The following is a 22,408-nucleotide window of genomic DNA, read 5'->3' as shown; positions in this document are numbered from 1 at the left end:
ACGCAGATCGGTTGACAGGGAATGTCTTTGTTGACGGCTCCCTTATGCCTCATGAAACGTGGTTTACAGGAGTGGTCGACAAAAGCGTTCCCTGTTGATTGATCCGCATCTGGACTGCCGTGCTGTGCCGATGATCAGCTGAGCCGGCACACTACAGCGGCCATTTTTATTTTAATGAAGCGGGAGATATTTAAATCCCCGCTTCATTGACTATGTCGGGTTGTCTAATTTACATGCCTGTGTCGGCAGAGGCATGTAGTCTAGACATACCCTTGGAGTCCTTAAATCTCCGTCAGAAGGATGTGCCCTAGCCCAATCACAGACTATCACTACACCGCTGATTGCTGGGCCCATGCAAGGACCCTGGAGAATTCTCCGGCTCGTATTTTTCGTGACCTTGGACTGGCGTCACCATGAGCTTAAAATTTCATTACTCTCTGATGCCATAGGCCTGTGGGGACCCAGAGGTTTTATGACACTGTCTGGCTCTTCTAGCCCCTTGCATCTGCACCTTATTACACCTCATACCTACAAGTTCTGACCTGCACTGACCTCTGCGGCACACGGCCCTACCACTGTGCTGCCACCGGCTGCTAACTACACTTCACTGCCTTACTTACAATAAGATGCTGACTCGTGAGAGTCACAGCTTTGGAAACCCATAGACTTTGTCCTGGTAAGAAATGCAGAAGAGCAACAGCACAGGTGCAGAGCCTGGGATGCAGGGAACCGGAGGCAGGGACTGGCTGGAATAAGGCCTCAGGTCACACATGTTGCTAGCGCCAAGAGAGGCTACTCACCGCTGGAGTGGGCAGGCCTGGAAGCAGTGTCCTTCAGTCTCCCATCTACATTCAGTGAAAAGAAAACAGAAACCGAAAGATCCCTTTGTAGCCAGTCCCAGACACAGGCGTCCCGGGTTGTGGGGACTCTGGGGGACTTACACTGAAGGTGTTATTAAGAGAAACTGAGCATTGCAGTCCCAGCCTGTTGTCTACTCACTAAAGTGTTGTCTATTCATTAAAAGACAGCATCACACATGGGCTCGCACGCACACAAACACACACACACAATTTTCACACTCAAGGGCACGTCCAAGGACCCACCCCCGCAGACACGAGTGCCCACAGCCAGTGCCTTGCTTTGCCGGGTGGGTCTGCGCACTCTGTTTGGGACCAATAACCATGAGAATTCCCCCAACCAAGAGCCACCCCCCAATGGATACTGACAGATGGAGTGGGAGAACGACAGCCGGGCAGAGAAGCAGGCCAGAGCCCAGCCTCGTGGGCCCCCGAGGTTGCTCACCCTTGCTGCAGTGCACGTGGTAGTCTTCACAGCAGTTGCGATGTTTTTCACACTTGGTATTACAATGACACTCATCCTCCCTGTTGTATCGCTCGTGACAGCGCCCCTTGCAGGAGTCGGCATCAGTGTACAAGCCTGGGGCAAAGGGAAATTAAAGCTTTGGCTGAAAAGGCGGGGTGGGCTAGTCCCGTGGGAATCCCACTGCTGCTCCAATCAAGATGGGCCCGGATCCACACTGCGGCAGCTGCCCAGGCCACACACTCCAGAGGCCAGTGCAGAGCGATGGAGGTTCCTTTCAGCGACCAGTGACCGGAGCCACCGCGCCATGTGCACAGACGCCGCAGCGCGAGCCCTCGGAGAGGCTGTCCTGGCCCAGGCCGGCAGCAGGGTGTCGATTGCACTCAGGAAGCCACGGGGCAGAGGTGAGTAGCGATGGTCTCGACCTGCCACATTTGGCTCCCAGCCTGGCGTTGGCTGGCCTTGAGAGGTGATTGCATTGGACAGGGAGGTTCTGCTGGTGGCAGAGGCTGCAGCTCACCCTGGGCAGAGCACGCAGCGAGTCCCCCTGTGCTGAGACCTGCCCACCAGGCTGTGCTGAGCGATGAGACAGGCTCAGGGGTTGCTGGGTGGTGCCATGGCCAGTGCTGGAGCTCAGGGTGGACGGTCCCTCTGGTCCCGCCAGACCTTGCGCTAGGAGGCTCGGTGAAGGAGGAAGTCAGCATGAGGCCTGGGCGGCTGGTAAGCCCCATATGACCCTGTTTCATAGCTCCTGTCATTCCAAAGCCAGGAGGGACCATTGTGACTGTCCGACTGAGCCCCATGCTGGCCAGAGAATCCCTGGCCCCCACCCTCCGGCTTGTGAGCGCAGACTTGTCCCGGGGTAAATTTCACCCTGGGACGGGCCACCAAGGGAGTTAACAGCACGTTGTGTTAATTCCCAGTGTTGAGATTCCCGGACTGCGGCCCCAGGGCATCAATAGTAACTCACCGGCAGAGTCGGGAGGTCCCGTCTCCGTTTCCTCCGTATCCTCAGCAGCTGCAAGAGAGGGAAAGAAAAGACCATTGGGTATGTCTACACTACAGCGCTAGTTCGAACTAACGCATCTAGAACTAAAAACTAGTTCGAACTAGCGTTTTGCTAGTTCGAACTAGTAAGTCCACATTGAGTGGACTCTGAACAGGGCTTAAGGATGGCCGGAAGCAGTGCCGGCAGGGCATAAAAGGAGGACTTAGAGCATGGAGATGCTGTCTCAGGCTAGCCGAGGGCTGTGCTTAAAGGGTCCCGACCCCCACCCCGGACACACAGTTCTAAGGGGTGCCCCGCTTGCAAAGAAGTTCTGGCTTGGAGTGCCCTGAGTGCCCACACTGGGCACATCACACCACTCGGCCATCAGCCCGGCTGCACTTGCCGCAGGCTGCCATCTGGGGAGAGGGAGTAATTGGGGGGGCTGCAGGAGAGCTTCCACCCCCAGAAGCCCGCAGAGCCAGCCCAGTCCTCCCCATCGGGGGCTCGTACCCCATTCCTCCCTCACCTCCTTCCACTTACCCTTCCGTAGCCCCCCTTCTTATTGATGTACAAAATAAAGATAACGTTTCTTCCAACATTGACTCTGTCTTTATTGAACAAAACTGGGGGAGACTGGGAAAAGGAGGTGGGAGAGGGGAAGAGAAAGGCTGGGAGAGGGGAGGGCAACTAACATGATCAGGGGTTGGGAACAGGTCCCAGATGAAGAAAGGCTACAGAGACTGGGACTGTTCAGCTTAGAAAAGAGGAGACGGAGGGGGGACAGGATAGAGGTCTCTAAAAGCAGGGGTTGGGTGGAGAGGGTGCATTCAGAAAAGTTCTTCCTGAGTTCCCCTAAAGAAGGACTAGAGGACACCAAAGGAAAGGAATGGGTATCAGGCTTGAAACTAGTAAGAGAAAGTTGTTGTTCTTCCCAAAGCAAATAGTTAACCTGTGGAACTCCTTGCTGCAGGAGGCTGTGAAGGCTACAACTTAGAACAGAGTTGAAAGGGAAGTGAGATCAAGTCATGGAGGTTGGGTCCATGGAGTCCTATTAGCCAGAGGGTAGGAGTGGTGTCCCTGCCCAAAGTTTGTGGAAGGCTGGAGAGGGATGGCACGAGACAAATGGCTTGGTCACTGTCTTCGGTCCATCCCCTCCAGGGTCCCTAGGGTTGGCCGCTGTCAGCAGACAGGCTACTGGGCTAGATGGACCTTTGGTCTGACCCAGGACGGCCATTGTAAGCTCAGGGCTCAGGCTCGGGGGTCTCAGTGGACCCCCTTGATTTTCATGCACACCTGCTCCTGGGTGGCCAGGCTGGCAGCTCTCCTGCCCTAGACGGCCATTTTCCTGTGCCTAGTGCGGAGATCGTGGACGAGGTCCACGATGTCCGCACTAGCCCAGGAAGGTGCCCGCCTCTTGCAGTCCAGGGCAAGCTCCCGGGAGCCGCCAGCCTGGTCCCGGCAAGAGGGGGTGGGCTGGGGGACATCGGGTGGGTGGCTCTGTGCCGTGCCAGGTGCAGGGTCTGCTAGCTGGGTGCTGGCAGGCTTGCACCTGGCACGGGCACCGTAGCCAGCCCGTGCCCCTTTAAGGGGTCCGGGGCCGGGAGGGGGGCATAGAGTTTCCCTGGTGTTGGCCAGAGTGGCCACCAGGGAAACCTGGGGAGGGCTAGCCTCCCACTAGTTCGAACTAAAGGGCTACACAGCCCTTAGTTCGAACTAGCTAGTTCGAACTAGGCGTTAGTCCTCGTAAAATGAGGTTTACCTAGTTCGAACTAAGCGCTCCGCTAGTTCGAATTAAGTTCGAACTAGCGGAGCGCTAGTGTAGCGCCTAGGAAAGTTAGTTCGAACTAACGGACGTTAGTTCGAACTAACTTTCTAGTGTAGACATACCCCATGAGAGGCTCTAGTGGGCTGAGTGGGGCTGCACTCGCTGATCTGGGCGTGGCCCAGGCGTGGCAGTACCAGGCAGTGGGACCTTCCCCCCTGCTCCAAGCAGAAGCACATCACTGTTGGTTTGTACCAACTACATGTTACTCTTTGCTTGGTGGCCTCTTGCTTAGTGTATGGGAGCCTGGTCCCAAGACTCCGCCCATTCCTTGCTCACTCGGGGTGAGTAAATGTCCCTTTAACATGTACCTCTAGGCCCGCTGCAGGTGACCATTTGGGATTAGCCAGAGCCAGTCATATGCATATATTTATATAGACACACACAAGATTTACACATATTTGGGGTGAAATGCCTGCATAGAGGTTGTGTCTCAGCCTAATGCTGGCCCCGCTGCACACAGAGGGCACGTCTAAACTACATTCCTTTTGTGAAAGAGGAATGTAAATGAAGCAAATCGAAAATGCAAATGAAGTGCAGATTTAAATATCCTGCGCTTCATTAGCATATTTTTGTCCAAGCGCTTTTTCGCAAAAGGGTTTTTCGAAAGTGAAAGCCCCATCTAGACTGGGTTCTTTTGGAAAAAAAACCCCGACTAGACTGCGCTTTCACTTTTGGAAACCCCTTTTTTGAAAAAGCGCTCAGGGTATGTCTACACTAGCCACCTTAGTTCGAACTAGGGTGGCTAATGCAGTCATTCAAACTTGCATATGAAGCCCGGGATTTAAATATCCCAGGCTTTATTTGCATGTTCCCGGGCACCACCATTTTTAAATGCCCGGTAGTTCAGACTCCCTGCCCGTGGCTACACTCAGCACGAGCTAGGTAGTTCGAACTAAAGCCCCTAATTTGGACTACCGTTACTCCTCATATTTAAATCCGTGCTTCATTTGCACTTTCGATTTGCTTCATTTACATTCCTCTTTCAAAAGAGGAATGTATTCTAGACACAGCCAAAGAGTCTCTAATCACTAAGGCCTGGTCTGCACGTCAGACGTGTGTCTATGGAAGTCACTTTTGGTTGACTAATAATTGATGCGTCTACACTACCAGGTCCCTTCTGCTGATCTAAATCACCTGAAATGTCAGCTCCCTACTCCACTTGTGTGAGAGGCAAAGCGCTTAGTTCAGTGTCGAAGGGTCGACAGAGAGACAGTGAGGCCGCAGGGTTGTGTAAGTCAATCGAATTTGCCTGCAGGAGGTTTCCCACAACACTCCTCTGTAAGCAGCCAGGCACACGGGGAGCAGCCCCTCCCCTGTTAAAGCCTCAGGAACTTTGGAATTTCCCACAGTCCTGGCATAGGGCAGGACCTTGGGAATCTCTCCAGGGCAAATGCTAATTGCCTCCGCTTTCAAGTGCATCTCATAAACTCTGGCACAGCAGGTGAGTCTCCGTGGCTGACCTGTGTCAGGGGAACTAAAAGCCGCTATGGGTGGCTTTGTTGGTTTGTTTTAGAGGTGCAGTCACCAGTGCAGCTAACGGACACTGACCTGCACTCCATGCAGCCCAGTGAGGGAGGAGTGAGCATGCCTGCAGGGGCAAAGAGGCCATAGGCCACTCGGCTACTCCTGATCCTGGCCCATGCCGGACACTGCCTGGTCAGTTCAAAGCAGTGGTGGGCCACCTGCGGCCCACTGGGGCTCCACCTGTGGCCCACAGGCCCCCTGGCTGCCCTCCTCCCCCACACGCCTCTCGCACATGGGGGAACCAGAGCCCCACTTTCCTGCTCCTCCCCACCCTTCCCAGCACTTTCCGAGGAGCCAAGAATCATCTGATTGGTGCTCCGTCCCCGCTCCTCCCCCTCCCTCCCAGAGCTGGAATGCTGCAAATCAGCTGTTTGTGGTGTTCCAGCTCTGGGAGGGAGGGGAAGGTGTGGAGACAGAGATCCAGGTGATTCATGGCTCCTCCGAAAGTGCTGGAGGGAGGGGGAAGAGCAGGTAAGTGCATGGCTCTGGTGCCCCAGTGCACTCCAGGCACAGAGGGGAGGGGGACAGGCAGGAAAGCCACAGGCTGCAAATGGAGCCCTGGTGGGCCATAGACTGCTGTGGCCCACTGAGGTGAAGGAAGGCCCAGGAGAGGGATCATGTGAGGATTACCTGTTGGGTTCCCTCCCTTTGGGGCACCTGGCACTGGCCACTGTTGGAAACAGGACACTGGGCTAGATGGACCTTTGGTCTGACCCATTCTAGCCGTTCTTATGTCCTTATGTGACCCACCCACCATTCCTAGTTGCCCATCCCATGGGAGTGTTGTTTGCCTGCAGTGTGACCAGCTCACGCCCCTCACAAGAATCTCTCCACTGCTCCTCTATCAAACTCATGCTCCTTGCCCATACCTGGCAGGCCATCCTGGCTAGCAAACCAGTCCCACCATGAGTCTAGATTCCAAGACCCCACGATCATCTAGTGTGACTTCCTGGATAACCCAGGCCAGAGGACGTTCCCCCAGAATAATCCTCACGGAACTATTTCGAGGATCAACATCCAAGCTTCACTAAACATTTCAGCGATGGCAAAACCACCCTGGCCTGTAAATCGTTCCAATGATTCATTATTCCCACTGTGGAACGGTTACGCCGTATTTCCAGGAAAGTGACCACTGGGTCATGGGGCTCAGTTTTATTTATTCTTCTTATTTACCACTTGTGGACTAGTAGCACTAGTAGCCCCAGTCATGGCCCAGGGCTGCTCAAACGTCGAATAACAGGAAAGTCCCTGCCCCAGAGGGATTACAGGCTAGTCCTGGCATGTGGATTATAGCTTGTAACCTCCATTGAAAGACTCAGACTAGCAGACGTGTACAGAGAATTGACCCCTGTGAATCGATCCATGTGCATCCATCCCTAACACCCTCTTCCACTGTCCCTGCTTCTTGTGATACCCCCCTGAGCCGTCTGGGGCAGGGCTCTCACCCAGGCCTTTTCTAACCCAGGACTGGAAGGGGGGTTCGTTGTCTGGTGGCCACGTTACACCCCCAGCTCAATCAAGCTCCATTTAACAAGCACCTTCTGAAGAGCCAGTCAAGACAAGGGCTGTCAGACTTTGGCTGGAGCTTAACTAGTTGAGCTGAAGCTAGCGGGTAGCAGGGTTTTAGCACCAATGTGCTGCTCAGAGGGCAGAAGCAGACCACACTAGCTAGCAATGCGCCTTTCAGTAGTGGCTCACAGAGTCCATGTGCATGGACAGCACCTGGCACCCTGGGCCCCGGTCTAGGCACTACTGCCACAGGCAGCACATGCAATCAGTACTGGGGGGGTGACTTAGCTCTCTCAGGGAGAGCCTCCTTTGATGGAGGCAACTTACCCCATATAAGATCTGGGACAGTAAATGTCCAGTCAGCAGCCAGCTGGGTTTCAGCTCCAGAAAACGCTTCATAATGCTCACTGCATGCGCTGAGCCTGAGTCTCCCCGGCCAATCAGGCAGCAGAAGCATTTGCATTTACATTACTAGCAGTGAGCTCAGGCTCTTCAATTCTGGCCAGACAACCCTGCTCTAGCGGCAGCATCACTCCGACTCCGCACTCCCCCAGCACAGGGCTACGGACTGCCCGTGGCGCTGGAGAAGGGGGAATTGGGCTCCCTACTGGTCTGGGCAGCCAGGTCTGCGGCTTCACAGAGTCTTCCCTGCATGGATTTCCTGTTGTTTGCACCCACTCCGTTCCAGAAATATCCCCGGACACCTCCTGGATTCCAGGTTCTTTAGAAGGTTCCTCCCTGTTATTTTAGACTAGTCACTTATCAACAAGAATAACTTCTGCCCTTGCAATAGTCAGAACAGTTACAGGGACAGCCAGGTAATCCTCATGCGGCAAAGGCGAATCTCATTGCTCAGGAAGGGGAAAGGGTCCTTCTGTGTTGCCGCATTGCACAAGTGCCCTCTTTCCTGGGAGTTCAGGAGTGGGCGGGTTTGCCTCCTGCCGAAGGGCCCCTGCACTGGCAGAGGCAGGACCAGGGCTAGCTGGGCCCGTGGGCTGTCCCTGTCTGGTGAATGCCACCTCCTGGACCTGGGAACATGGATGGGTTGGAAATTTTCCATCGCCGTGGATTTGACAAAGGAAGCTGTTTGCAGAAAGCACCTGGAAATTCTGGTTTCTTGCCACAGAACCAAAAACTCCAAAAGAGAAAAATTTGGTGTTTGAGTTTTCAGTTTTTCATTGAAAAGCTGAATTTTTCCAGGCTCTGATGGTGCCTGATGTGCTGGATCATGAGCCGTGCCCTGAAAATCTCCCTGCAGGGGTGGATGAGAGTGCTGCGGGGTCCAGGGGCCTTGGGAAGCGTGTGGCCCGGGGCAGCTGCCCCGCTCACCCTGCCCTAAATCCACCGCTGTCTCCCTGGGCCCCTGCAGTTCTGCTGCCAGCTCCAGGGCAGATGAAGCAACAACCACCAAAGCCTGCCCAGGCCTAGGGAGATCGCCCAAAGACCCTGCAATTCAGCCACTGTGGGAGCAGAGTTGTCACAACACTGCCGAGGGGGACAGCAGAGCAGGGGGCTGGGACTCTGCAAAGGGGCTGATTTCAGCCAGACCGAAAAAGGGGACGGCTGCGGGTTGGGAAGGTCAGGTCCTTCGTATCAGGGGACATAGCTAAAACCCCTCCCAGGCCTGGTCACAGAGCGTGCCTGCTCCCAGCGCCATCAGCTGTTGCACGGATGTGATCACTCACGGATGTGCTGCATCAGAACAGGGCAATTTCCTTTTCCATAGCACATGAGCCTCACTCTGTTCTCTGTCTCCATGGCTGCGAAACCCAGGCAGAGCCGCAGCCTGCAGGCGGGGGGGGGGGGGGGGGGAGGGGGAGCGCACAGTGCATGGTTCCTAACCCTGGGTGTTTGGGTCTGGTGATTTCGTCATGTTGCCTTTATTGCTTAAAGAGAAAAAGTCACGAGGGAATTTTTTATTAGCCACTGACGTCACCAGAGTAGCATCAGCGCGAGTCACACCCTGCTCCCTCAGTGCTGCCTAGCCACGTGCGGGGCGCAGTGGGGAGATTTGTGAAAGAAGGTGTCTGAGGATCAAATCATGGGCCTCCACCCAGCCCTGGGAGAGAATCAGAGAATCCTAGACCTCAGGAGTCATGGAGTTCAACTCCTTGCCCAAAACCGGACCAACCCTGACTCAGTCATCCCAGCCAGGGCTGTGTCAAGCCAGGACTTAAAAACCTCTAGGGATGAAGATTCCACCCCCTCCCTAGGGACCCATTCCAGTGCTTCCCACCCTCCCAGGGAAATAGTTTTTCCTAATATCCAACCTAGACCTCCCCCACTGCAACTTGAGACCATTGCTCCTTGTTCTGCCATCTGCCGCCATTGAGAACAGCCTCTCTCCATCCTCTTTGGAACCTCCCTTCTGGAAGTTGAAGGCTGCTACCAAATCCCCCCTCACTCTTCTCTTCTGCAGACTAAATAAGCTCAAATCCCGCAGCCTCGCCTCGTAGGTCATGTGCTCCGGACCCCGTATCATTTTGGTTGCCCTTCCCTGGACTTTCTCCAGTGTCCCATCTGCTGAGTCCTATCTGCCGAGCAGCCCTGGAAAGTATCTCACAAACTAGCTATGAATGAAAAACAAATCAGAGCCCCTCACAACCTGTCTTGGACAGAAAGCAAAGGGCTAAGTTTGAAAGGCTGGGGAGTAAAATATTCACAGGTGTGTATCTGCGCGGGGTATAACCCAAGGGGAGGCTGAGCCCAGGGGACTGGAACAATTTGTTTGTGGGGGGAAGCTGAGAGCCAGGGGGTGTGGCAGGCCCCTAGATCCAGCACTTCTGGCTGTGTCATTACAACACTGCACATACTAGAACAGCCACCAGTTTCTACTTTATCGGATTCTCTTGTCCACAAGGAGCTGGAGACTTCCTAGAGGTGCTTGGGGTGACCAGGCCTCTGATACAGGATCCTGTTACCTTCCCATAGGACTCTCTTACCTTCCCCTTCCCCGCTTGTTATCTAGTCACCCCCAAGCTGCTCAGTGTCCCAATGGGAAGAAGCATCAGACCCCTCCATAGCCAAAGCCCTGTTGGGAAGAGCCGCTGGCCGTCATAGCATCATGTGAAGCAAAGCATCTCTACTCACTGTCAGAGGCCACACTGCAGGCAATTCCTGCGGTGAGGAGCAGGATCCAAGTCTTCATTGTCACGGAGAAGCAGCAGATGAAGCTCCCAAGATGTCAGTGAGAAGGAGACTCCCAGATTCCCAAGTGCGGATCTGCGGGGCCCTGCTCTCTCTGTGGGCGGTGGGAGGCAGTGCCAGAGGGCACTGAGGAGGCTTGCTGGTCCCTTGTGGGAGGAGAGAGTGAGAGAGCCGGGGACACCTGGTGAGCCGTGCAGAGGAGTGCCAAAGAAAATCCACTTTTTAAAAGATTTGGCTGCTGTAGGTAGGCGGCAGGCTGGAAATTCCAGCTGAGTCTCTAGCTCTGCCCCACTTGCTGCAACACGTTTGTGGCCCCAGGACACTGGGTGCTCTGGTACTAGAAATCAGCCAATGGGTGAGACATCCTGGAGTGCCCACTCACAGGGGCGTGTGCTGCTGGCACTCACTGGCCTGGGCCCGGCCCTGCCATCCTGCAGCAGACGGGCTGCAGTGTGAGCTGGCCAGGGGCTAAAGGGGAAACACGCAAATCAAACCACTGCTGCACTCACTGGGCTAGTCACCAGTTCCCCATCCGGCTCCTCGGCCTGGCTGTTGGCACATCCTGTGCAATGATCAACGCCCCCTGTGGTCTCCCAGGGCCCCATGGAGAGCCCCATTCCAGCCCCTCCCTTAGAGGTGTCACAGGGCACTGCCAGAGCTCCCCTGCGCCTTGGGGCCCTCAGTCATGTTACTGCAGAGACGCCGGGAGACGCCCAGCTGGTCCTGCTGGTTTCCAGTCCCAGAACTCATTGTATAAGTTGGCAGGGAACCGCCAAGGACCCAGCTCATGGGGGCTGCCAAATGGGATCAAACCAGGGTGCCTCTAGCCCAGTGGCCTGTGGTGCAGACTCTCAGCCTAGTGGCTTCAGAGGAAGGTGCTAGGAGCCCGGCGGGGGCAGCCACGGGACAGCCTGCCCTAGGCAAGTTCCCAGCTCCTGACCCCTGACAGTGACAAGTTGGTCCATGCCCCAGGGGAGGGGGAGTTCCGAGCCCTCCCCAGCTTATTTCGGTCATGTCCAGATGATTGGTGCTAGACTGGTGCCTCCAGCTTTGGGACAGTCCTTTGAGGATCATCCAAGGGGTCTTCCTCTTCCTTCAGCCTCCCCGTCTCCTGCCCTCCTGCCTCATTCTATGAGCTCGGCTCAGTGAGTCCAGCTGAGGCAGATTCCTGGTGGAGACACGTCCACTCTTCAGGGATTAGGTCACCTCAGCCAGCATTTGCAGTGACACTCAGTGAGGGCAAAATGGTTGAGACCATTACTTATCTGGAACTCAGCAGAAGTCTTATCATAGAGCTGGAAGAGACCTCAGGGGGTCATCAAGTCCAGCCCCCTGCCCAAGGCAGGACTAATCCAAACTAAATCAACTCAGCTTGGGCTTTGTCAAGCTGAGACTTAAACACCTCTAGGGATGGAGATTCCACCACCTCCCTAGGGAACCCATCCCAGGGCTTCCCCATCCACCTAGGGAAATATTTTTCCTAATTTCCATGTGTTGTATTGAGGGGGAGGAGGGAGTAAAAAGCTGATCATGATACCTTACAAGGGAAAATTGCCTTGGTAACTTTCAGATTCCTGTGGAATTGTGAATTCATACTAAGTGTCTGTGCAGTATTTAACCGCTAGCTTCAGTAAGGCTGAAATCAATTTTTGCTATGAAACTTATCGCTCCTTCACCAGGATTGTAATAGGCACTTGTGGATGCCAAGGTAGTTTTCTTTCACTTGACCTCTCATTTGGCATATCTGTACAAAGCCAGTGGCTGTTCAAAAATCTCCTAAGTAATGATTTCTGCTTTCCTTTTTAAAGTTTCTAGTCCCCATGGCTGTGGAATCTCCATCCCTTCTTATCACTGTCCTATACCCTTGGTGAAAGGTGTTAAGTAGCATGTTAAGTAATAGATTTCATCTCTTGTTAAACTGTTTATGTGGAGAAAGCAAAATGAAGGAGATGCTGATCCTGTTTGTCTTGTTGTGAAAGAGGATTGGGCCAAAAGAAAGTCCTTAGGTTAGCAGAGAAATGGAGATTAAAGCAGAGCCAAGCTGTAGCGAACTCCATCCTGCAAGCTTTGTCTCTCTGGCTGACCTCCTTGGTCAGATCCCAGGGGACAGCCCGGACTAACTTTTGGAAACATCCAACTAGGACAAGGCCCCATAAGTTTATACTGCAGCTGCCTGGGGCTCTACCAGTGTGACCCCACTACAAATGATAAACTAGAAACTGACTTTAAACAGGAGTGAAACTGACACTTCAAAGTCACTTTCACAGTAGTGCCAAACCCAAATGGTCAAATATCATGAGTTAGGCTCACCAAAAATCATGAGATTGGCTTAAAAATCATGAGTTCATGTACACATAACAGATCTGGTGGGTTTTAATTTGCCTTCCACTTTTTGAGCTTTTAGGGTGCACTGGGGTCACGTTTTGACACTTTCTCCACAGCCATGAGAGCTAGAAACTTTAAGAAGGAAGGCGGAAACCATCACATGCCCACTGGACTCCAGGAGCTGGGGCTTCAAGGAAAACAGTAATTATCACAAGATGCAGGACAAAATGATGAGCATTGCAACAATGCTTTTCGCCCTCTTTGAAGTGAAATGGGAAATCTATGGCAGCAGGAAGCCAGCGCTAAAGCCCCTGCATGGCTGGTTCTGCCTGATGGGGGTAGGATGCAGCTGTTGGGTTGGGGGGGGGAGACTTCGCCTGACGGAGGGAGGAAGCAGCTCAGGGGAGGGAGGGCTTTGCCTGGTGGGGGGAGGAAGCAGCTCTGTGTGCTGCTATTTCCCCTCCCTGCCACCTACCTGGAGAAACTACAGCATATGGAAGCTCTGTCCCTGTGCTTGCCTGCAGGCTCCACCCCACCCCCCATTGCTCCCATTGCCTGGGAATCACGGCCAATGGGAGCAGCAGGGGCAGAGTGCCAGGGAGCAAGACCTGGGTTCTACTCCCCCCTCTCCCAGACCAGACTGCCAGTGGGGTCACCGGCCAGGACCTTAGGGACAGAACTTGAAAGGTTCTAGGCACCCAAAGACGCAGCTCAGCCTTTAGTGGGGTTAACAAGGCACCAAAACCTTCTGGCTGCTTTTGAAAATGCCACTAGGTGCCCACATGCCTTTGCAAATCTGCCCTTAGTCTGTGTGTGCCCCCTGTGCATTGCGATAATGGCCCTGCTCAGCCTCCCTGGGGCTGGGAGGAGACTGGCATAGTGAGGCGCTCAGGTACCATGGTGACGGGGCCACAGAAGTACCACAGGGGAAGTGGGAACTTCTCTGCACCACTGCCAGCCCTTCCCTGGGGTTTGGCCCCTTCTTTTCTCTCACCCCCTCACGTCTCCCTCTTTTCTGAATGTAGCAATGACGGTGCGTCTTCTGAGTCCCCAGCGTTCTGTACACACGCACACGCACGCACTTCCTGTTTCACAGGCTCTTCTAAAGACGTCCAGTTCCTTCATTGAATTACCAGCCCTTGTGTATCAGAGTCACCCTTCCTCCGTTTATAACCAAACCCCTGACTCCCGGCCCCAGGAGCACAAGCTGGGAGCAGCACCGGAGAACGCGCATTCCCCACTCAGTTCAGAGTTCTGCTTGAGGCTATGACCTATGCTGAAATGCCATGGTGGGGGGGGGGGGGGCTGGAAGCCTCCCTCTTGCCCCCTCTAAGTGAGTGCCCCTGCAGCTGTGGCCTAAAACCTCAGCAGGAGCGGTCCCCTGGTTTGCCAGCACCACAGCGACGTTAACTCTGCATCTAGCTGTTAGCTACTGACAATGAGTGTCACTGCCACTAGTGGATGACTTGATCCTGCACCCCCGCGTCACCAGGAGCGGAGGAGTGATCGACAGAGCTGGAAGAGGTTAAATGGTCTCTTCCGGCCGTGGAATCTATGGATCTATAACTCTGGGGGAGCCAAGAAAAGACATTTCTCGGGTTACTGGGTTAAGAAGAACACTAGAGGGCAGCCTAGTGTTTAATTATCCTGGTGACACATGTTAACCCTTCCCTAGTGCTAGCTAACTGCTAACGGGGAGGAACGCTCAGTGTGCCCAGTGCAGACATGGCCTTAGCTTCTCTGCAATGTTCTTGGACTCCTCCCAGTTCCCTTTGCCCCAGGAAACCATCCGTCCCTCTGTTCTCCCAGAGGCTTCCTGCCCCACATCCTCCGGAATCTCTGTTCATTTGTGTTGTTTTTTGCTCTGCAAGTTCCAGTTCTCTGCTCCCAGCCTCTGGGGCAGTTTTTGCTCCTGTGTCTTCTGCTGGGGTGGCATTTCCATTTCCAGAAGGATCCCTGTCTGGCTTGAATCACCCCTGGATGTGGCATTAGCCAGACTGGGTTACCCCTTGTCCTCCTGCTTCCCTCTTTGCCCAGGGCTCCTGGCCCCCCAGGCCACAGTTATTGGTCCCTGCAGGAGCATCCCAGCGAAACCCCCGAGGTCTCTTCACTTTGGACTTCTGGCCTTTCTGGTGAACCATCTCCTGCATCAGAAATTCCCTTAATGCCCCTGCCAGTTAGGGGCTATGGGGAAGGGGTGGGGAGAATGGAGGGGGGGAGCAGCGGAATCAGGGAGAGGTGGGAAAAGGGGGATGGACCAGAGGCGAGTGTGGGAGGGGTGAGGAGGAGAGGAGCACTCAGGGGCAGAAGAGGAGGGAGGGGGCAGTGCTCCCCACTCTTACGTTTCATCCCACATGTTCTGCGGCCCCTTCTCCCACCATTGGCAGCAGCCATTGCGCCCTCTCGTGCTCATGGCTGGGAACTGCCTGTCCCCCACCCAAGAGGGAGGAGATGGGCTCTGCTCAGCCAGGCCCAGGGAGTGACAGGGCCAAAGCAGGGGTGGGATCGGGCGCTGGTCAAGGCCTGAGTCTGCTCTAAGCCTGGGACCTGGGGTGGTGGGTTGGGGCCCACAAGCCATTGGCTGAGAATCTAGGAATGGTGGATTGGAAACCATGGCCCATTTGCTGGGGGTTTAAAGGAGACGGGTTGGGCTCGTGGATCTTTTGTGCTATAGTATACTGTGCTGCTGGAACATCGGCACAAACTGCCCCTTTATTCCTGCTGCTGTCTCCCCTGTGACCCTAAGGTGTCCCCCATTCACTCTGTGGTCCCCCCTTGTCCCAGCTATCACGCCACCCTGTCCCTTAGCCCCAAGCCAGTTAAGTGGGCAACTGGAAATTCTTTGTTCTAGAGGGGGGCTTAGGCTGCGAGGGCAACGGACAGGCCTGGCTCTGGCTCTGGCTCTGCACACTGTTCCAGCGCTGGGCTCATTCTGCACTGGCCTGGCACAGCAGCTGGCTGGGGGGATGCCGGGCACATGCATTACAAGCCATGAGCTCCGCAGTCAGTGCTGTGCAAGGTGCACTCTCCGCGGGCAGGGCCGGGTCACACGCTCTGCAGCCCGTGGGCTGTCTGTGTCCAATTGGGATCCTTTGCTGGAGCGGGTATTTCTGATTGGTGGACAGCTGTCTGATGGCAGGTTCTCTGAGAACCCCCAGACTCAATCCATGAGTCACTAGATAGAACATCAGCTGGCACCAGCTCTCTGCTGCTGCTGAGTCGGCCCTGGAAAGGGGGAAAAGCCTCCACATCCCAGCACCAGCCGCTAGCCCTCCAGTCTCCACTCTACTGCTCTAAAGCCCCTCCAATGGGCCACTCTGAGTAAACCAGTGCAGCTGGCCCAGGGCAGCAGCATTTGGTTCCAGGCCAGCCGGGCCAGGAACCTCTGAGGGCGGGGGGCTCCCATTTTCCCACCACCCAGGAGCCCAGCCCCTTACTCCCCCCAAATAGTCAGGACCATGGGCTGAGCTGAGGCTGGGAGCAAGGGGCGAGGCTGTGTCACCAAACTGCTCTCCCCACAAGCCGCATCCCTCTTCTGTTAGCGTGCACTCCCTTTGCTGCTTCTTAGGGGATCTCTCCGCCCACCTGTCACTCTCCATGGGCCCTGGCCGGCAGCTAGGCATTGTGGGTGCCCATGTGCACCCTGCCACCCTCCCTGCCCTGGGTCTGAGCACTGCCATGTGGGCCCATGGAGCAAAGAAGGGGCATAGCAGCTGCAGAGTTGCTTGGGGGGAGCGGAGCACATTCCCGTCCCAGCACCGAGCCATGGCAGGGAGTCGGGCCGAGCCAGGCACCTGGGAGCTGGGCCCTGCCACCCAGACAGCGGAGCTGGGAGAGGACCAGACTCCACAGTGACACAGCACTCACTGGGCCTCGGCTTGCCCAATGAGCAGAGCTGGCACAGCTGCCTAAGCAGAATAATTGCAAAGTGACTCAACTGGTCTCCAGGACATTTGGGGAGCAGACTCATCTGCTGAACATGGGGGGCTCTGGCTATCAACAGACTCAGGAGGGTGAAACACCTGTTCTAAGCAGGCCTGTGACTTTCCCCCAGGGGCCCGTAATGATAAACTGCTGTGATTGACCTAAGCTGGCCCAGGCTGGCAGCAGAGGCCGAGGAACCTGACTGTGATGCCCGTGTGCTCTTCTCCCCGCGCTGCCAGGCCTTTGTACCCTCTGGAGGGGGTGTTCTGCTTGTGCCCCGTCGCATGCGTCATCAGAGCTTGGGGCCTGATCCGGATCTCAGTTATGCCGGAGTCAGGCAAACGTAAAACCCACATGAGGAAAGACCCAGGCCCTCCGTGCGAAGGTGTCAGACCCACTAGCTGTTGCTAGTGGAACCCATGGCTGCTGTGGCCCACACTCCCAACACCTGCCTTCCACTGGACGGTTTCCTTCCCCTCCTGGCCCCGGAGCGCTGCCACGTCCCCGTCACTCATCTCAAAAGATCCAGAGCAGTTTCATCTGTGGGGCGAAAATGGGGCTGAATCCCCCCAGTCCCATGTGTCCTCCACTGAGGGGAGGCCTGGAAAGGGCCTCCAATGGCTGCAGAGCACCACTGCCCTGGGGGTCTGTGAGCTGTGGGCATTAGGCAGGGACATGGGTCCCTGAGAGCCTCCTCCGCTCCCGTAGCAGCCATAGAAATAGTCAGGGACAGCAGCAGAGGCCAGTGCCTGGGCTGTCAGAGGTGACTGGTGGGGTCCCGCTCCTCACTTCTCCTCAGTGAGACATTCCAAGCCCAGGGATTGAGGAGAGGCGGCAGCTAGCCAGCGCCCAGCTCTGGGGAGGGGGCAGTGGTGAGGGGTCAGCCAGCTGGGACCTCGAGGGCAGCAGTGAGGGGTAGCCAGCTAGGGCCCAGCTCACTGCGGGGGTGTAGCCAGACAGAACCCCCTCCCCTCCCCCTCCTCCCTCTGACATCCTTGGGAGAGAGAATCCTTGAGAGCGAAACTTGAATCCTTCAAAGGCTCCAGGGCCTCCAATATCTGAGATCTAGGTGAGAGGATTATTCTAAGAGGGGTGGTTGAGATTCTGTGGCCTGCACTGTGCAGGGGGTCAGACTAGATGATCATAATGGTCCCTTCTGACCTTAAAGTCTATGAGTCTATGAATAACAACAGCCCTGGATGCTAGACAGGAACCAGATAACAACGGCAATTGGGTCAGCAGGTGACCTTTGGCTGGTACCAGTATTGATACGCCTACACACACCGTCCCAAAAGAGGAATCTGCCACCCCATCAGAAAAAGGATGATTGAGGCTTTTTTGCGCAAAAGCGCATCTAGATTAGCACGGACGCTTTGCCACAAAAAGTGCTTTTTCAGAAAAGCGTCTGTGCCAATCTAGACACTCTTTTCCGCAAATGCTTTTAACAGAAAACTTTTCCGTTAAAAGCATTTACAGAAAATCATGCCAATCTAGACGTAGCCTGGGAGTTTTGGGCTTTTGGAGAAAGCATGTGCCCGGCTTTGCTGTGATCGCCCGGCCGATGTACAACCTATTAAAGAAAAGTGCCACTTGGGAATGGACCCCAGCACATGAGGAAGCTTTGAGGCAGCTAATAAGCGAGTTACACACATATCAAGCTCTTGGTCCAATTCATCCCGATGCCCCGTTCCACCTATACCTCACCATAGGAACTACAGGAATTTCCTATGCCCTATGGCAGGAAAGTGAAGCTGCACCCCAGTGCCCCATACAATTCAGCTCTAAGTCGTGGCAAGGGTCGCAGGGAAATTACATTCCATATGAGAAGGTGCTCCTGGCAGCCTACACGGCTTTAATGGAGACCGAGGAGTTAACCCAGACCCGGGATGTAACCATTCACACTCCTCTTCCAATTATTAAACCTATATTGGAAGGGAAAGAGCTACCGCCTCGTGTAGCACAGAAAATGACCATTCAAACGTGGGCGCTTTACATACACCACAAGGTAGGTGGTGCAGACACCGCACAAAACCCCACCATGATTAAAGAATCTCTGTGGAAGGTGGGAATGCCCGACGAATATCACCTACCTCCACAACCATCTCCTATCCGAGACGCTGCGCCATTTGATCCGTCTCGCCCTGACGGAGTTTGGTTTACAGACGACAGTGCTAAACTGATAAAGGGAAAGTGGAAAGGAAGGGCTGCAGCAGTCCCAGCTGATAACTCCACCGCGCCTCTGACTACTGACATAGAGGGATCCGCCCAGCTCACAGAATTAGCGGCAATTAAGGTGGCCTGTGAGGTAGGTGCTAGCACTGTTTACACAGACTCCTATGCTGTATGGGCAGGAGCCACCCAGTGGATAACTAATTGGAAAAATAACCACTGGATGATTGGAGGAAAACCAGTCTGGGGATTAGAATACTGGGAGTGGATCTATCACCATGCAACCCAGCTAACCCTAAGCATAGGTCACGTGTCAGCCCACCAACAGAACAACGCTCTGGCTGCCCAATTAAATAACTTAGCCTATGCGATAGCCCAGATTTCTGCCACCCAGGTGGATTGGGAATGCTCATACACATGGCTACACGAGACTCTGGGGCATACAGGCAGTGAGGAACTGGTGAGGCAGGCACATATCAGAGGGTGGCCTATCACCCATCAGCAAGCTAGGGACTTAGTACAAGCCTGTGCTCTTTGTGCTGAGACCCGAAAGCACGTTAACGAGAGACAGAGGTTTGCGAGAATACGAGAGGGAAAAACACCATGGGCAACCTGGCAAATTGATTACATTGGCCCATTACCCTCCACCAGACTGAGGTGTAGTATGTTTTGACTGGAGTGGAGGTTGTCTCGGGAATCGGCTTTGCCTACCCGACCCGATTGGCAATGGGGTTGTCAACCATCACGGGACTAAACCACTTAACAGCACTCGTTCCAACACCCCAAGAAATACAACTCAGATAATGGCTCACACTTTAAGAATAAGCTAGTTCAGGAGTGGGCCCTCCAGAACGGAGTTCAGTGGACCTTTCACCTCCCGTACCGACCCCAGTCCAATGGCATAATTGACAGATGGAATGGGTTGCTAAAGCACCACTTAAAGCCCACGAACGGTACATGGGGAGACAGACTAGACGTCATAGTTCAGCGGCTGAACAACCAGCAAACCCCTCCGGGTAGCCCTATCAGTAGAGGATTCTTTCCCACAGGGAGAACCTCTCCAGCCCAAAACACACCACTGACGGACTCCACATATGCTCTGGGGACACCATTGTAATTAAACACCCCAGCCTTGGAACACAGACCCACGTTCTCCAAACTTATAAAGGAAAAGGGGTGTGGACCACCTTAAGTCCTGGAAGGATGCCAATAACTATAACTGAGGCTTGGATTGTATCCAAGACCGGCTGACTTTGTGCTTTCTTTTAGAATCGAAAGTGGTAAACTGGAATACTACTGTTCATACCCACACAAAACTTGGTTGTGTGGCAGACCTCGACTCGAGCCACAGCATGATGTCGGATTCATTGTAACTTTCCTTGTGGCCACAGCAGCCTCCACCGTTCCCAAACACCCTCTCCAGAATGCCATCCGAACCATTGTCTCAGCTGCTGACGCCATGGACTGTTGGATGTGTACACTGCTGAACTCTTCCACAGGACTAGCGATTGAATTTGTTCCTCTAAACTTGAACAGCTGGTGGAACAAGAGCGACATCTTCAGGTGGGGACCAGCCTGGTTCAATGACAGCGACCCCGACCACCAGGATCTTCAGAGGGTATGTCTACACTACAGCGCTAATTTGAACTAACTTAGTTTGAATTAGTTAATTCGAACTAAGCTAATTCGAACTAATGCATCCAGACTAAAAAACTAGTTCGAATTAGCGTTTTGCTAATTCTAACTAGCATGTCCACATTAAGTGGACCCTGAACCAGGGTTAAGAATGGCCGGAAGCAGTGCCGGCAGGGCATCAGATGAGGACTTAGAGCGTGGAGCTGCTGCCTCAGGCTAGCCGAGGGCTGTGCTTAAAGGGACCCGACCCCCACCCCGGACAGACAGTTCTCAGGGGTGCCCTGCTTGAAAACCAGTCCTGTCTTGGAGTGCCCGGAGTACCCACACTGGGCACATCACAGCACTCGGCCATCAGACCGGCTGCACTTGCCGCAGGCTGCCATCTGGGGAAAGGGGGCAATTGGGGGGCTGCAGGAGAGCTTCCAGCCCCAGAAGCACGCAGAGCCAGCCCAGTCCTCCCCATCGGTGGCTCGTACCCCATTCCTCCCTCACCTCCTTCCACTTACCCTTCCCTAGCCCCCCTTCCTGATGTACAAAATAAAGAAAACGTGTGGTCAAAAATAGAATCTCTCTTTATTGAACAAAACTTGGGGAGACTGGGCAAAGGAGGTGGGAGAGGGGAGGGCAACTAAAATGTTCAGAGGTTTGGAAGAGGTCCCATATTAAGAGAGGCTAAAGAGACTGGGACTTTTCAGGTTAGAAAAGAGGAGACTGAGGGGGGACAGGATAGAGGTCTATAAAAGCATGAGTGGGGTGGAGAGGGTGCATACAGAAAAGTTCTTCATTAGTTCCCATACTAGAAGGACTAGAGGACACCAAAGGAAAGGAATGGGTAGCAGGCTTCAAACTAGTAACAGAAAGTTGTTCTTCACAAAGCAAAGAGTCAACCTGTGGAACTCCTTGCTGCAGGAGGCTGTGAAGGCTAGAACTTAGAACAGAGTTTAAAGAGAAGTGAGATCAAGTCATGGAGGTTTGGTCCATGGAGTGGTATTAGCCAGGGGGTAGGAGTGGTGTCCCAGCCCAAAGTTTGTGGAAGCCTGGAGAGGGATGGCATGGGACAAATGGCTTGGTCACTGTCTTCAGTCCATCCCCTCCAGGGTCCCTAGGGTTGGCCGCTGTCGGCAGACAGGCTACTGGGCTAGATGGACCTTTGGTCTGACCCAGGACGGCCATTGTAAGCTCAGGGCTCAGGGTCGGGGGTCTCAGTGGACCCCCTTGATTCTCTTGCACACCTGCTCTTGGGTGGCCAGGCTGGCAGCTCTCCTGCCCTAGACGGCCACTTTCCTGTGCCTAGTGCGGAGATCGTGGAATGAGGAGTAACGGTAGTTCGGACTAGGAAGCCTAGTCCGAACTACCTAGTTCGTGCCGCGTGTAGCCGCGCGGCACGGGGTTCGAACGAGCAGGGATTTAAAAATGGTGGTGCCCAGTTTATGCAAATGAAGCCCGGGAAATTCAAATCCCGGGCTTCATTTGCAAGTGCGGTATGCCTACATTACCCCACTAGTTCAAACTAGCAGGGTAGTGTAGACATACCCTAATAGATTAGTAAGACATGATTTCCCTTTACAGAAACCATGTTGACTTTTGTCCAACAAATTATGTTCTTCTACATGCCTCACAATTTTATTCTTTACTGTTATTTCAACTAATTTGCCCGGTACTGAAGTTAGACTTACCGGTCTGTAATTGTCAGGATCACCTCTAGAGCCCTTTTAAAATATTGGTGTCACGTTGGCTACCTTCCAATCATTAGGATTTAAAGGATAGGTTACAAACCACAGATAATAGTTCAGCAATTTCCCATTTGAGTTCTTTTAGAACCCTTGGATGAATGCCATCCGGTCCCGGAGATTTGTTGACATTACATTTTTCTATTTGTTCCAAAACCTCCTCTAATGACACTTCAATCCGGGACAGTTCCTCAGATTTATCACCCACAAAGGATGGTGCAGATTTGGGAATCTCCCTAATGTCCTCAGCGGTGAAGACTGAAGCAAAGAAATCATTTAGTTTCTCCACAATGGCTTTATCATCCTTGATTG

General features: G+C 54.0%; 1 protein-coding gene across 2 annotated transcripts in view; it reads right to left on the bottom strand.

Moving 5' to 3' along the window:
• The window catches only part of ENDOU (endonuclease, poly(U) specific), a 33,323-nt gene extending 14,516 nt beyond the window's left edge, over positions 1–18,807 (bottom strand). The window contains exons 1-5 of one of the 2 annotated variants that reach the window (XM_006134639.5): positions 18,653–18,807; positions 10,257–10,459; positions 2,291–2,338; positions 1,303–1,437; positions 801–845 (exon numbers count right to left, since the gene is read on the bottom strand). In XM_006134639.5, coding sequence (XP_006134701.2) covers positions 801–845; positions 1,303–1,437; positions 2,291–2,338; positions 10,257–10,314 — 286 coding nt within the window. In that variant the 5' untranslated portion in view covers positions 10,315–10,459; positions 18,653–18,807. Of the gene's footprint in view, positions 1–800; positions 846–1,302; positions 1,438–2,290; positions 2,339–10,256; positions 10,694–18,652 lie in introns of those variants that run through there. The other variant, XM_075902087.2, reaches the window with a different exon arrangement.
• Positions 18,808–22,408: the final 3,601 nt, after the last annotated feature.

The sequence above is a fragment of the Pelodiscus sinensis genome, chromosome 31 (genome assembly GCF_052426305.1).
Source record: "Pelodiscus sinensis isolate ZL-2025 chromosome 31, ASM5242630v1, whole genome shotgun sequence".
Classification (NCBI taxonomy): Eukaryota; Metazoa; Chordata; order Testudines; family Trionychidae; genus Pelodiscus; species Pelodiscus sinensis.
The sequence above is the reverse complement of the archived record's forward strand: the minus strand, read 5'-3'. Positions and strand labels throughout refer to the sequence as shown.